The sequence below is a fragment of the Zea mays genome, chromosome 3, assembly GCF_902167145.1.
Source record: "Zea mays cultivar B73 chromosome 3, Zm-B73-REFERENCE-NAM-5.0, whole genome shotgun sequence".
Classification (NCBI taxonomy): Eukaryota; Viridiplantae; Streptophyta; class Magnoliopsida; order Poales; family Poaceae; genus Zea; species Zea mays.
In genome coordinates this window covers 91,135,657-91,151,997 of record NC_050098.1, presented here as the reverse complement: position 1 = coordinate 91,151,997, position 16,341 = coordinate 91,135,657, and the positions used below count along the sequence as shown (strand labels likewise).

Below are 16,341 nucleotides of genomic sequence, written 5' to 3'. Positions count from 1 at the left end.
CAGATGCAACGGCTACCTGATAACTCATTATATATTGTGCTGGGTCGGTGCTGCCGTTGTACTTGGGATATGCCCCTGCCCGGAAGTTAGCTGGCCAAGGCGTCACTTGCAGGTGTGGCGCCAGGGGACTTCGCTCGTCGAGGTAGTTGATCCCTTGGAATGGCGTGGCGGGCGGGAAGGTGTGGTCGCGCTAGGGGAAACGCGGGCCTTCCGGTTGTGCGTGGTCTTGCAGGGGTGGCCCATGCTGCAGGCCAAGGTGGCCTTCGCGCGTGTCTTCCAGTTGTGCGCGCTGCTGGAGGGGTGGCCCGTGCTGCAGGCCAAGGTGGCCTTCGCGCTGCATCAGCGCGATCTCCCGCTCGAGGTCTTGGGCCTTCTGCTCTTCGTTGCGTATCATTTGCCGCACTTTGGCTAGTGCGGACACGCGCTGGCGCTTGGCCTCCAGTATCTCTTTCTGCCTCTGGAGATTGCGGTTCTTGAGGCACAGGGCGCGCAGCTGTAGCTGTTCTTCCGCTGAGACGCCGAGGACTTCACCATCCTCGGTGAGGTCCGCGCCCTCCAGTGGGGCGAAGCCTGAGGGTGGCTGCGATTGTCCTTCGGGGCCGCAGGTGTGGAGAGTGTCGTCTTCGCAGGTGCGGGGAACATTGTCTTCAGTGGCCTCTTGGTGGGTGGATTGGGTGAGGGCGAGGGCCTTGCCCTTTCTTGCGGCGAGCACTGGACAATGTCCGGTGCACCAGGGGACTCCAAGCCAAACTCTTCACCTTCGGGAATTCTCAGAGGCGCTTTGCTATAATTCACCGGACTATCCGGTGTATCAGCGGACAGTGTCCGGTGCTCCAGAGGAGAGCGACTCTGAACTCGCCAGCTTCGGGAATCCACTCCGCTATAATTCACCGGACATGTCCGGTGTACACCGGACTGTCTGGTGAGCCAGCGGAGCAACAGCTACTTCGCGCCAACGGTCGACTGCAGGCGCATTGAATGCGCGCCAGCGCGCGCAGAAGTCAGAGCACGCACGGGTGGCACACTGGACAGCCTAAAGGGCTTGTCCGGTGCACCACCGGACAGCCAGGCGGGCCCACAAGTCAGAGCTCCAACGGTCGGAACCCAACGGCCTAGTGACGTGGCTGGCGCACCGGACAGTGTCCGGTGGCGCACCGGACTGTCCGGTGCGCCATGCGACAACAGCCTCCACCAAACGGCTAGTTTGGTGGTTGGGGTTATAAATACCCCCAACCACCCCACATTCAAGTCATCCAAGTTTTACACCTTCCAACTACTTACAAGAGCTCTAGCATTCAATCCTAGACACACCCAAGTGATCAAATCCTCTCCAAATTCCACAAAAGCTTTAGTGTTAAGTGAGAGAGATTTGTTGTGTTCTTTTGAGCTCTTGCGCTTGGGTTGCTCCTTTTTCTCATTCGTTCTTGCGATCATCTCAATTGTAAACAAGGCAAGAGACACCAATTGTGTGGTGGTCCTTGCGAGAACTTTGTGTTCCAATTGATTGAGAAGAGAAGCTCACTCGGTCCGAGGGACCGTTTGAGAGAGGGAAAGGGTTGAAAGAGACCCGGTCTTTGTGACCACCTCAACGGGGAGTAGATTTGCGAAAACCGAACCTCGGTAAAACAAATCCGCGTGTCGCACTCTTTATTCGCTTGCGATTTGTTTTGCACCCTCTCTCTAGGACTCGATTATATTTCTAACGCTAACCCGGCTTGTAGTTGTGATTAAGTTTGTAAATTTCAGATTCGCCCTATTCACCCCCCCTCTAGGCGACTTTCACAGACAATGGTTCCCCCGGACATCTTCTCCAGACACATACATCAACCCTCCGTCAAGACCAACGACACGCCCGAGCCCGAGGAGGCCTCGGCCTAGCCCGAGGTATCCTCGGCCTCCGAAGGTGAGGCCCTGCGCGTCGAGGAAGAGAGGAATGGGGTTGCGCCAAATCGAAACTGGAAGACCCCGTACCTGGAATATCTCCTCCGTGGAGAGCTACCCCTCGACAAGGCCGAAGCTCGGCGACTGGCGCGACGCGCCAAGTCGTTCGTCTTACTGGGTAATGAAAAGGAGCTCTACCACCGTAGCCCCTCAAGCATTCTCCAACGATGCATATCCATCGTCGAAGGACAGGAGCTATTACAAGAAATACACTCGGGGGCTTGCGGTCACCATGCAGCACCTCGAGCCCTCGTGGGGAACGTCTTCCGACAAGGCTTCTACTGGCCGACCGCGGTGGCCGACGCCACTAGGATTGTATGCTCTTGCCAAGGGTGTCAATTCTACGCAAGACAGACGCACCTGCCTGCTCAGGCCCTACCGACAATACCCATCACCTAGCCATTTGCTATGTGGGGTTTGGACCTCGTTGGTCCCTTGCAGAAGGCACCCGGGGGCTTCTCGCACCTGCTGGTCGCCATCGACAAATTCTCCAAGCGGATCAAGGTCCAACCCCTAACCAGCATCAGGTCCGAGCAGGCAGTGGTGTTCTTCACCAACATCATCCATCGCTTTGGGGCCCCGAACTCCATCATCACCGACAATGGCACACAGTTCACTGGGAAGAAGTTCCTGGACTTCTACGAGGACCACCACATCCGTGTGGACTAGGCCGCCGTAGCTCACCCCATGACGAATGGGCAGGTGGAGCGTGCCAACGGTTTGCTTCTGCAGGGACTTAAACCGAGGAACTACAACGACCTCAACAAGTTTGGCAAGCGATGGATGAAAGAGCTACCCTCGGTGGTCTGGAGTCTGAGGACGACGCCGAGCCGAGCCACGGTTTTCACGCCGTTTTTTCTAGTCTATGGGGCCGAGGCTGTCTTGCCCACAGACTTAGAATACGGTTCCCCGAGGACAAAGGCGTACGATGACCGAAGCAACCAGACCAGCCGAGAAGACTCACTGGACCAGCCGAGAAGACTCACTGGACCAGCTGGAAGAGGCTCGGGACGTGGCCTTACTACACTCGGCGCGGTATCAGCAGTCTCTGCGACGCTACCATGCCCGAGGGGTTCGACCCCGAGGCTTCTAGGTGGGAGACTTGGTACTTCGGCTGTGGCAGGACGCTCGAGGGCTCCACAAGCTCACTCCCCCCTGGGAAGGGCCGTTCATCATCGCCAAGATTTTGAAGCCCGGGACATACAAGCTGGCCAACGATCAAGGAGAGGTCTACAGCAACGCTTGGAACATCCAACAGCTACGCCGCTTTTACCCTTAAGATGTTTCAAGTCGTTCATATACCTCGTTCTCTTTACACACACAAATAAAGTCTAACCGTCAAGGAAGGGTCAACCTTGCCTCGGCAAAGCCCGACCCTCCCTCGGGGGCTAGAAGGGGGGAACCCCCTCTGCGTCAAAATTTTCCTCGGAAAAGTTTTCTATCAAAACGACTTTCGTGCTTTCCGACTATATCGATGACAGAATCCTGCAAGCGAGTAAGAGCGCACGTAAGCGGTAAGGCCGACCGAGCCGAGGGACTCCTACGCCTCCGGGATACGGATACCTCACTCATCACCTTCCGCGAAAAGTAACTCTTGCTCGGATAAACGATTCTGCTACCAACGAACAAGTCCGGATACTCGAAACAAGAGGAAAGGCAATGCAGCTTTATGGCACGACAATAAGATGTTTAGGCCTCGGCGGCCGCGAAAAACACATGCATACTCCAAACAAACATCTCCGGCAGAATCAGACATCGCCCGGGGGAGGAGCGGCACCCTCGGCGTCGTCTCCGCCCTCGGCAAAATCTGGCCCGGCCCCAGACGGCGACGCAAGCAGAAGGATCTCCACCTCAAAGGAGGACGCCAGCACCGCGCTTGGGCCCGTGACAGCCGCGTCAAGTCTCTGGACCTCGGCTAAGGCAGCCTCATCTTCGTCGGGTAGACAGTACCCCTCGCTGACCCGCTCCAGATCCACGTCGTAGTGGGAAGCGAGCACGGCGAAGGCCCGCCTAACGCCGTGATGCAGCGTCCCGCGGAGTCTGTTGCGCACATGGCCGCCCAAGGCCTGTAGGCGACTCTTGGGGGAGCTACCCGAGGAGACGTCATCGAGGCCGAAGGCCTGGCAGAAGGTCGAGATAGCCTCAGACATGGCCACGCGGTCGGCCTCCTTCTGCTCAGCCGCCTGGGCAAGTGCCTTGACAGACTCGTTAAGAGCGGTCTCGAACTCTGCAGACAGCCGAACATAATTCTTCAGACACGAGTTGAAGAATGAAGCTGAATCGAAGTCACAAAGCGGCCGAAACGTACCTTCAGCCCGGGCACGCTGCTCTAAGGCTACGGCTTGGGCAGACTGAGCAGACCCGACGGCCACGGTCAGGTCCTCCGCAAGGGCTCCGGCCCGAGCAGACACCTCGGCCAGCAGACCCCCAAGGGCCTCAGCCTGGCCCATAGCCTCGGCAGCCTGGCTCCGAGATTGGTCCCGCTCGTCAATGATCTGGTCAAGCTCTAGCTGCCGCTGTTGCGCCTCCGTCCGTGCTGACGCCGCCTCTGCCTGCGCCGCCGCTGCCTTCACCTCCAGCTCATCACAGAGCAGCCGAAGGTCCGCCACCTCGGTGCTCCGTTGGGCGAGGCGTTCATTAGCCTCGGCAAGCGCGGCCCTCAGGGACCACAGCGAACCCCAGACGTCGGCCTCGCGGCGGATGAACAGCGACTTGGCGGTGCTCACATCCATCAGTTCCTAAGGAAGGGAAGCAGGGTGTTACAAAGAATGCCCTGGTCACGCAAGGGGTATGCCTAAAATCCTTACCTGGAGGACCCTAGGAACGTCCCTAGAAAGGATCTCCATGGTCGACCGAAGCGACCCCATCGCCGCCTCGGCATACTCAAAAGCTCTTCCCGAGACTGCTCCTCCCGCTCATCATCGAGGACAAAGAGGGGTTTCGAGGCGCCGCAGGTCCAAAACCGGAGCGCCTGCCCACACCACTTATTGGGGTTACGCCGCGCGGGGATAAGGTCGCCGCTCCCCAAGACGGGCCGCGGTTCTACGCGCCCCTCCTCCAAGGCGTCGGGACCCCCTGTAGTCGACGCGTCGGGTACCATCGCTGACGACGTACTGGGCCTCCCCTCGGCTAAGGAGGCAGGCCGCCGATCACCGACCTCGATAACGGCGGCCGCCCTCTCCTTATGGCCGTGACTGGGGAGGTCAGAGACGACCTCGAGCAGCGGCACCTTAGCCATCCCAGCATCAGCGGCAACAGGTGGCTCCACGGGCAAAACAGCGACGGCCTCGGCAACACGTCGGGAGGGCTTGGGGCCGCGGCCACGTCAGTAGCCTCCCCCGGCACGATGGCTGCCCCGATGGAGGGGTCAGCCTGGGAGGCTTGCCCCATGGTAACTCGTGCCGCCTGGGGCCCCCGCTCGAGGGCGTCTTGTGCGGAGGCCAGCCAACCGGCATGGCGCGCTGCAGCACTGGCCGCAGAAGCCGGCACTGTCTAAAGGGCCTTCCGAGGAGCCAGACCGGCCGAGCCCTGCCTCCGTTTGCTAAAAGGAAGAGATAGAGCAGGATCAGGGCACACGGAGAAAGAGCCAAAGCAGAGGTATCCTCGGGTACTTACCCACTCCGGACTAGGGCCAATCGTGCCTGCGGGGAGGCCCCTCGGGCCTCGACCCTCGCAGGCGCTGCCAAGGGTAGCCCTACTGCCGACTCCAGCGCCGCCTCCGCCTCGGGCGCCCGAGGCGCCAAAGGGGCGGCCCGCCCAGGCGTTGTCACGACGGCCGGAGAACCAACTTCCTATGCAGCCGGCACGGCCGACTGCTCTTGGGGGACAGGCGAATCGGTCTCACTCCCCAGAGTCACCTCCACCACCTCAGCCAAAGGGTCAAGTACCCCCTCGGCTTGTCCCCGCTCCTCGGACCGGGACCTTGATGTCCCAGCCCCAGATACTGATGGCGCCAGCCCACTTGGAGGCTAGCTCGGCGACCCCTGACCCAGCCTTAGATCCGGGCTGAGGCCAAGACGGGCCGCCATGTCGTCGTCCTCGTCATCATCATCGTCGTCGGGCGTCTCCGACGACGACTCCCTCGGGAGCCCGTCCCTCTCCTGCCTCCGACGACGCCTCTCCAAGGCATCCCGATCCCGCATCCGCTCGTGGGCCCGGGCCTTTTCCGCGTCCTTCTTCTCCTTTTTCTTCTCCGCGGCGACCCTCCGCGCGGCTCGGTCCACCGCGTCCTCCGGGACCGGTGGCAGGGAGGGCTTATAAAACCCCAACCCCTGGAGACGAACGGAAATCCCGACGGTAAGAATCAAAGGCAACTCGGCGCAAAGCAGGAGAAGGAGCGGACACTCATCAGGGACACGTACCCACGCTCGGGACGCATCACGGGCTGGGTAAGGGCGCCGGCATCCAGCCTCCCTATCGTGCCCTCAACCCGCCTGCGGAGGTCGTCGACGGAGAGGGAAGCTGGGGACATCTGTGAGCCCTCCAAATCGACCCCCAGCTTTATCTCTGAAAGCGGCAACCGCCGCTCCGCCAAAGGGAGCACCCTCCGGCGATGGGTAGCGGCGATGACCCCCGCGGCGGTGAGACCCCCATCTCGCAACCTCTGCAAGGCCTCCAGAAGAGGCTGGAGCTTTTCTTGTTTCTCACGCGTGGCCCCCCAGCGCCAGTTGCTGCCAGCAGCGGTCACCACTCGCTGAGAAAACGACGGGAGCCTTCTGTCGTCGTTCCGGAGGTAAAACCACCGGCGCTGCCACCCCTTGTTCGAAGACACAAGGATGGCGGGGATGTACTGCTGCCCGCGCCCCTGCCTCAAATGGAGGGTGCAGCCACCGGCCCGCACCGCCATGCGGACCTTCTTTTCCCCCATCGTCAAGGCGAAGAGCTCCGCGGAGAAGAGATGGGTCCACAGATCCCAGTGGGGGTCAATCCCCAAAAAACCCTCGCAAACCGCCGCGAAGATGGCAGCTTGCGCGATGGAGTTGGGGTTGAAGTTGTGCAGCTCCACCCCGTAGTAGTGCAGGAGCGCCCGCATGAAACGACTTGCTGGCACTCTGAACCCTCGCTCGTGGAAGGAGACGAAACTGACCACGTACCCCGGCGGCGGAGTCGGGTCGGCCTCGCTCGTAGGGGCCATCCACTCCGGTTGCGGGTCACCGGAGAGGGGACGGAGCAAACCATCGGCAACGAGGGCCTCCAGATCATCCATCGTGACGGTGGAAAAAGTCCACGGATCGCGCGGCGGAATGACGGTCACCTTGTCAGCCATCGCTGAACGAAGGGGGTGGAGGCAGAGCGGACAAGGTGCGCGGTTTTCTTTTCTCTAGCTATTCTCTTAGGTTGCGGAAACCAAAGCAGAAGGCAAGCACAAATAGCAGAGTAAAAAACCACCGTCGACCCCTCTTCTGGGTATAGAAAGGCTCGGGCGAGATCCATTCAACACTTCGCCCAAACCCACCGCGAAATTCAAACTCGAAGGCGAAACGCCCGTTCCTCGACCGACTCGCGCACGCGCAACGGCCGCCCCGCGAACCACCCGTCCCGTCGCATTAACTCCGCGGCAAGGCAAGCAACGCCTTTGGCAGGTGAAGCAGGCGTCGTTTCACCTCCACCATGATGACTGCGTCAAAAAAGGTGCGCCACACCGTTTAAATGCATATCCTTTTCCTCTTCCCCTTTCTCTCTCTTGCTACAGGGACCGGGAAAGGGGATATTTTGAAAGGGATCCTTCTCCGCGAAGGAAGCGGGCCACGAGCCCTCCTACTGATCAGGGGTTCGAAGGCTGGCCCCTCGGAAGGGTTCGACAGCCGCGCCAGAGCACTCGGGCTTCAAGCTCATTACTGATCAGGGGTTCGAAGGCTGGCCCCTCGAAAGGGTTCGACAGTCGCCCCAGAGCACTCGGGCTCCGCGCCCACTACTGATCAGGGGTTCGAAGGCTGCCCCTCGGAAGGGTTCGACAGCCGCCCAGAGCACGCAGAGTGAGGGATGACTCTGGGTACGTCTGTTACATGGCCGAGGCTCGGGCTACGCTCCCGAGGTACCCTAGGACATTTCCGAGACCAGCAGGAGCGATTTTGTAACGAAATCCCACCAAAGGGAGGCATCGAGCCCTCGGACCCTATCGAACGGGTCTGGGTCCGGCAAATCACTTGCAGGTACTTTTGGAGCGCGCCTCTAGGCCACTAGCTAACCCTTATCGAACGGGGCACGGGCGTCCACTCGGATCACCCGTTAGCAACTCACTGGAGACACCATGTTCGGCGCCCTCCGAGGGCAACATGGCGCTTCCCCCCTTCCTCCTTGCGGAAAGGCGACGAAGGGGCGTATAATAAAAGTCGAGACAGTCCTTGATCATCCTCTCGCTCCGTGCAGAGGCTTGGGGGCTGCTCTCGCAAACCCGGCTACGGCCAAACCGTTGACAGCGTCAACAAACCAGCCTAAAAAACTCGGAACCTGACCTTGCACCCGGGCTACAATCAGGTCGCATGAGGGAACAATCAGGCCGGCCAAGGCATCACGAAAGGCATTAAGACCTCAGAGGAGTCAAAACACTCCTCCGAGGCCTCGGGGGCTACACCAGGCGGGTGCGCTCGCGCGCACCCACCGGAACAAAGTGTGACCGAGAAAGGCCGGTCCCCTCACAAAAAAGTGCGACAAAGCCTCCAAGCGAGTACCAACACTCCCTTTGAGGCTCGGGGGCTACTGTCGGGTACCGTAATTAGGGGTACCCCCAACACTCCTAAACATGGCTAGTAACCCCCATCAGCACAAGCTGCAGATACTGATGGGCACGATTCAGGTCAAGGCTTCGTCTACTCAAGGGACACGATCTCGCCTCGCCCGAGCCCAGCCTCGGGCGGGAACAGTAGTCCCAGACGAATTCACGCCTCGCCCGAGGGCCTCCTCAAGCAACGGGCGCACCGTCGACTCGCCCAAAGCCCAGCTCGGGCAGGCTTCGTTGTGAAGCAACCTTGGCCGAACTGCCTCACCAACCGACCGTATCGCAGGCGCATTCAATGCAAGGATCGCCTGACACCTTATCCTGACACACGTGCCTCAGTCGGCAAGGTCGAAGTGACCGCAGTCACTTCGCCCTTCCACTGACCGACCTGACAGGAAGACAGCGCCGCTCGCCCCGCTCCGACTGCTGTGCCACCCGCTAGGGTAAGGCTGACAACAGCTAAGTTCAGTCTCAGGCGCAACAGGAAGCTCCGCCTCGCCTGACCTTGGGCCTCGGCCTCAGGAGGAGGTCTCGGCCTCGCCCGACCCCAGGGCTCGGCCCCCACTTCAGCCTCGGAAGGTGGTCTACGCCTCGCCCGACCCCAGGGCTCGGCCTCAACCTCGACCTCGGGAGGAATCGCGTCCTCGCCCGACCCCGGCCTCGGCCTCAGGAGAAGTCTCTGCTTCGCCCGACCTTAGGCTCGGACCGACCACGCCACGGGGATACATCATTACCCTACCCCTAGCTAGCCCAGGCTACGGGGGAACAGGACTGACGTCCCATCTAGCTCGCCCCGGTAACAAGTAATGATGGCTCCCCGCGTGCGTCCATGACGATGGTGGTTCTCAGCCCCCTATGGAAGCAAGGAGACGTCAGCAAGCTCCCAGCAGCCCCGACAACTGTGCTTCTACAGGGCTCAAGCGCTCCTCCGACGGCCACGATACCGCGTACACAGGGTTCTAGCACCACTCCGACAGTCATGTTGGCATGTACACAGGGCTTAGGCACCTCTCTGCCGGACACGTTAGCACATAGCTACGCCCCCATTGTACACCTAGACCCTCTCCTTGCATCTATAAAAGGGAGGTCCAGAGCCTTCATGCAGAAGGGGTCGCGCGTGAGAACGGGCTGGCGAACAGGCTCGCTCTCTCTCTCCCTCGCGAGCGCTTGTAACCCCTACTACGAGCGCATCCCCCCGACGCAGGATAACACGAGCCGCGTTTTCCCCCCTTGTGTTCCATCTCGTGCCAACCCATCTGGGCTGGGACACGCAGCGACAACTTTACTCGTCGATCCAAGGACCCCCCGGGGTCGAAACACCAACAGTACCACACGACAAGGTCCGTACCAGCGACGATGGGGCTGATCATCGTACTCGGTGTCGCCACCATAATCAGTGTCACCCTGTAGCGCACCAAGTTGATGGCACAACTCCTCTAGCCGTGTCATGATGATGTCGAGGGTGGTGGTGGTGGCTTGGGCTATTCGTAATTCCTGGAGCGTCGTACTGGCTTCAATTTGTTTTGTTTCAAGCGGACCAAGGCGCTCGTTGGTGACGTGAATGTCTTCAATGAGGCCATCAAGGTGCAGGCGCATTTGTCGCTCAAAATGTTGTATGATGCCCTTGGTACGAGGGGACTGTGGCATGGTGTTCTTATCATCGTGATCCCTCAAAGATCTTGTCATTGTTAGTGCAAATACAAGACAACAAGGAACAAAATAGTTTTTCCTATAGCTAGTGGAATGGGTTGTGGAACAGGGCGCCCAAACTAAGAGTCGTTTCTTACCTAGCCAATAGGGATGACCTGCAACCAGCGGTGCAACCACGAAGCTTGGATAGAGCGATTGTCAGAGGACAACCTGCATGATGTAGCTGTTTGTGGAGATGTAGGAAGGCTCCACTTTAGAACAAGGATTAGCACAAATGATTCAACAAATGTAAAGCTTAATAAGTGTTCAAAATGTGTAACAATGTTGCTGGTCAAACAAGGCAGAAATGTATCAAAGGATCTGACAAAGATTAGTGGGACTTAGTGCAAGCAACAAAAGAATCTCACACAAAGTTAGGGGTGAAAACGGGCAGGGTACCGGATACGGGTAATGATTCCGGACCATTTTTCGGATACGGGTACGAGTATTTTTATATTCGGGACGGGATACGGGTAATACCCGGATCATACAGCTTCAGATTTAGGTCGGATACGAAGCGAGTACTACCCGGTAAATACCCGGATATTCAGGTCGGATACGGGTACCCAAAATTTGGGTACCCGTTTTTTTCTTTTTCTGCATAATAATATAGTTATAAAATCATAACTTTTACATATGAAATCAGATGAAGATAAAGTTTATATGAAAATTGTAGAGCTCGAAGAGATCTATAACTTTGTAGTACAACACATTTTTGTTTAAACATATCTTTAGGCCAAAATCATTGAAATAATGACTAAATTTATATCAAAATAATAGACTTTATCATTTTCATGTGGAGACATAATATTATCTCCATGTGGGAACTTAGGATTATCTTTTATAAATTATTTATTAATATTGGTAACTTATTTGCAATTTCCGGTCGACGCTACAATATTTTTATGAATTTAATTGTATTTTGATGATTTTCTATAACAAGAAATTAATAATACACCAAATAGCCTAAAAAATCATGAACTTTTACGGGGACACAACATATATCCACATATAGTTCTCAAAAACATTTGGACTATAAAATCCACAAGGTGTTGGTGTTTCTTCCATTCCACTCCCACTTATTGTGTGAGTTACATGTAAAATCATTTTATGTATCGAAGTTTCAACATAATTAATATTTCACTTATCATTTTCATGTGGCGACTTGAGGTTTTATTTGAATAGAATGTTTATTTGTTTTGGTAAGCTTTTTGCAATTTTGGATCAAAACTAGTGTATTTATGAATTTTAATTATATTTTGATGATTTTATGTAGAAAGAAATTAATAATGTATAAATAGCCTCAGAAATCTATGAAATTATACGAAGGTACAACATATAGCCACATATAGTCATAAAAAATAATGAGACCATAAAATCCACATGATGCTAATGTTTTTTCTATTTTATTTTCACTTATTGCGTGAGTTACACGTGAAATTATTCTAAGTATCCAAGTTTCAACATAATCAATACTTCACTTTACCATTTTTATGTGGGAACTTGAGAGTATCTTCTATTAAATGTTTATTAGTATTAATTTACTTGCAATTTCGTGGTCGAACAAGAATATTTTATGATAACCAATTAATGCATTATCCGATAAGTATCCGATATCTGATCAAATAATATCTGTATCCGTCACTTATTCGCTCGGATAAATATCCGGTCCCTGTATCCATATCCGTCCCGTTTCTAACTATCCGTATTCGATCTTTAATCCGTTTTAAATACATTAGGGTAGAATACAGGATGAGCTACTATCCGTCCGTATCCGCCCGTTTTCATCCCTACACAAAGTACTAGGAGAGACGCTAGATGACCACTCATAGCTCCTCACAAGGGTACTGAAGCGTTCACTTGCTGTGTGCCATATGTAGCAAGCAAAAAAAAGAAAACGCAAAGTGAACAGCCCGAGCTCGAGTAGTATGCAAAAGCTAGTCTCAATTGATGAACGGATTCTCTCTCTCTCTCTGGAATAAGGAAAGTTGAATTTGATTATGCACTTGCCTTGATGTGTGATGGCGTTCCTTTTTTTGGACAGGTCTGATTCTTTCCTTTGCAAGGTTGCCGCAGATCAACAGCAAAATCTCCAAATAGCACTTCCCAAAAACTGTGAATCCCTTTCTTTCTTTGGTTCTGATTTTTTCTATTTTTTGTTTCTTTCTTTCTTCTTCTTTTTTTTGTTTGCTCAGAAGGATTGTCATGTTCAGACAAAAGGAAGAAAAATTATGCGACAGCAACTATCCAATGCGAAATAGGAAAGAAAAAGCTGCTACCAAAACAAGGAACTAGATTTTCTATGAAGCAAACTATGGCGTGGGGGGCAGGTGACTGGAAGGAATGAGCAACACGAACACTAACGGAACACAAACTGAACAAAACAAAATACTGAAATAGAATGCACTCCACAAGAGGTTTGGGTACGGATTTATTTTGTTGCGGTTTATGTGGACTATAGGACGATGAACAACTCTCAAACCAAGGAATAAAAACTTTATCAAACTCACCGAGCAACCTAAAAATTTGATACCACTTTATAAAGCTGGAGTGTCCGATCTTTCGGTGAGGCAGTTAATTTCGATTGGTGGAGGAGGTGACTCTTGCGATCCAACTACAAACAAACAGGTCGTGGCACCTTAGCAATCGCAGAACCAACTCCAAATGGTTATTGACCATGCTGGTGACAAGATCAACCTAATCACGAAGTTCTATTCCTACGAGCAATCGAAGAAACAAGCAAGAACAAGATGTAGGCAAAACTGAATATCAATCACTCACGAATCGGGGTTCACAATGGTTGTACACATGTGGCCGTTGAGCACAACTGTAGTACAAATGTTTGCACGTTTGCTAAACTTATCAAAGAAAACTCAACTCTAGGAGGGGGCGCAGCCCCTGGCTAAATAGGGAGGAGGAGATGGGCGCCCAGCCTCCCCACAAGGCAGTTAATTAGGCGCCCAATCAGCCAATCAATCTCCTGCCCACAAGGCAGGGAATAGGTGCCCAATCAGCCATGCCATCTTCTTGATCACCATTCCTTATTTAGGTGGCGCAACACCTTCTTGATGATTTCTTTCCAAACTAAAAGATAGATAGGTGGCGCAACACCTAGACTTTATTCTGGTCAAATTCATCATGAGCATAGATGGTGCATGCACTTTAGCAAATATTTGGTCCTTCATTCTTCAGAATCATCACGAAGTTTAATTCACGTGCACGAAGCGGATATGTGCTGGTTCAGTTGGAGTAGTCATTCCTTTGTTGGCGCATGCACTTTAGGATCTTCCGGGTGTGGTCCCACAAGAAGCGGATATGAGCGTTGTGATGATGATTATCACTGGCTTTCTAGGTTTGGTCGATTTCTAGGAGAATTCATTCGAGTTTGTGGCTTTGTCTTGTCCCCGTCTTTCTTTTTTCTTCTTTGGGTTACTGTACCCACAAGATATGACTTTGGTATAAATTAAACTATATTTTCTTGGTATAAATAACATATGTTTTTTGCGTGTTCATTTCACTTTTTTGTGTTAGTGTGAACAAGATTATAGATATAGAAATGAATTCCTGCTAATAATAAATTTGTTAATGTTATCTTCTAATTTATTATTTCTGAATAGGTGCTAGTAGTACCTGAAGTCCAGTAAAGTTGTCGCTCTAAATGGGGTTAATGAGCCGACTTGATCATAGAATCAATATGGTTTTCTCGAGATGAAGTGACGAAAGAATATATGGATTGTCATTGTAGAATTGTTCTTTTCATGGTATAGTGTTGTTGCTACACACATGTTTTCTTTATTACTTGTTTATGAGATTTTTTACTAAACAATATTATGTACTAACATTTTATTCAATAGTTCGTGTGTCATTACAATCTTGACAAAAGAACACATGATGTGTGTTATATGCATGGTTTATATATTAATAAACCGCTCTTATTTTTAAACGACACCATGTTATGTTATTGAACCTGTACAAGCTCCGTTTCAGCATGCTCCCGTGTCAAACCAACAAACAAAGGTACTAGTAGTCAGTAGCTAGTCAGGCACTGTCACGCTATCAACACAACCTACACACACCGAAGTACGAAGAAACCAAATGTATACGCACGAACATGTCGATCAGATTCGCACATCAACCACCAGAAAACCCAACAACGGAGGTCCGCATCGTCCACCATCGTGCCATGCCAACCGCATAGCCGCGGTCCATCCCCATCATATCAGCTCCGCCGCGGTCTCCTCCGTCAGTGCCTCCAGCACGGCGGCCGCGATGGCGGCGCCCACGTCCTCCAGCGTTGGCCGCAGGTCCTCTATACAAACTGTTTCCCCGGCCATCTTGGAGGCTACGAGGCTGGTCGTCAACCTGGCAAAGTCTTTCTCAAACGTCACGTCCTCCTTCCGATGTGCGTGCTTCTTTTTCTTCCGCCTCACCCGCGGTCTCGGCGACGTTGAGCTGTCGCTGCTCTGATCCTTGGCGATGACAAGGACGTCGTCCAGCAGTGTGTTGGGTGTGTAGGCGGACTCAAGGAGCTCACCGAAGATGGCCAGGGCTTCTGCGGTGGTTGCAATTAATGGCACGTCAGACAATTTGGGCAGCTTGTACGAGCTCAATAATGGCGTGGACAAAAAGATGATGGCTGGGGTGATTGATTACGTACTCGGCTCGTGCGGCGGTGGCGAGGAGTGCTCGAACAGGGGCTGCTCCAGCACGGACACAGGGCTCAGCTGCTTCTTCGAGGACTCGTCGTCCCCGTCGTCTTCTTCTTGTTTCTCGTCTTCCTCCATGTGTTCTTCGATGGCTCGGGGAGAGGCGGAACGAAGAGTGAGCTCGAACCTGTCCGGCGTCCTCCGCTTTTCTGCGACGCGGCGCCACTCGGTGGCGGTCCGCCGCTGCCGGGTCTTCGTCACAGCAGGCGCCGTCGTGCTGCTGAGAATCTTGGAGAGCAGCATCCTTAGCACGCCGCTCCGACGGGATCCCTTCCTGTTTCTCACTGCCTGCCTTCCCGTGCTCTTGGTAGTGGGCCAGCACGTCGAGCAGGCGCCATCACCACACCCGGCGTCGTCGATGAAGGCCGGGGAGCAGCTTTTCTCGAGGAGATAGAGATCGAGCGAGAATGGCTCCTGCTGCTCAGCCAGGACCTCCGACAGGCGGCGGTGGCGGCGGCTGCCGGACGGCGACGGTGAAGGGTGGGCCATGGGGCAGCCTGGGTAAGGAAGCGGATGAACAAAGCGAGGCGGAAGGAGGAAGCGACGTGCGTGGACGTGTGCGTGGACGCGGAAGTGGAACAAACGCTGGGAGCATATATTCGACGTGCCCGGGAAAGAAGCTTTAGATCATTTTCATTAACAACTTTCATGGCTATTAAATCCCCTTCAGAATTAAAGCGGATTAAGATCAATGCCTTCTAATCTTGAAGAGAATTTAATTAGTTTTTAAAGTAGCCCTCAGGAAGAAATGTTAGGACTGTTATAAATACCACTAGTACAGAGAAGTTCTATAGTGGCGGTTGTAAACCTATTTATAGTTAGGGCTGGAAATGGATGTCTGGAGATTCGAATTATTCGTATTCGTATTCGCTAAAACTGCTAATATGGATATCCGTATCCGTATTCGATTTCAATATAGATGTCAAATGGATGTATTCGAATTCGATTTATAGTACTTTTCTTTATCCGATTCCATATTCGCATTCGAAAAAACCATGAAACATTCGATACTATCCGTATCCGTGAAAAAATATGTTTCAGGAAACCATTTAAAACTTAACTTTATCACTAATTACTAATTAAAATTGATTTTAACATTAATAATATACTGAAAAAATGATACATATCATTTTAGATATTAAAAATTATTTATATGATATATAACCTTATATTTCTAGTGATATTCAATAATAAAATCCAACAGGTTTCATAAACATTCAATTATAACTCTCGACTTTATCTATATAGTGAACACATCTCAATGAAGTTCTATAAACATTCAACTAT

General features: G+C 53.1%; 1 protein-coding gene across 1 annotated transcript; it reads right to left on the bottom strand.

The window, feature by feature from the left end:
* Nucleotides 1-14,242: 14,242 nt before the first annotated feature.
* Nucleotides 14,243-15,863, bottom strand: LOC103650384 (uncharacterized). Its single transcript, XM_008675967.4, has 2 exons — nt 15,006-15,863; nt 14,243-14,900 (listed from the first exon to the last, which is right to left on the bottom strand). The coding sequence occupies exons 1-2, from the start codon at nt 15,541-15,543 to the stop codon at nt 14,563-14,565; spliced, it is 876 nt and encodes a 291-aa protein (XP_008674189.1). The 5' UTR covers nt 15,544-15,863; the 3' UTR covers nt 14,243-14,562.
* Between the last annotated feature and the right edge of the window lie 478 nt (nt 15,864-16,341).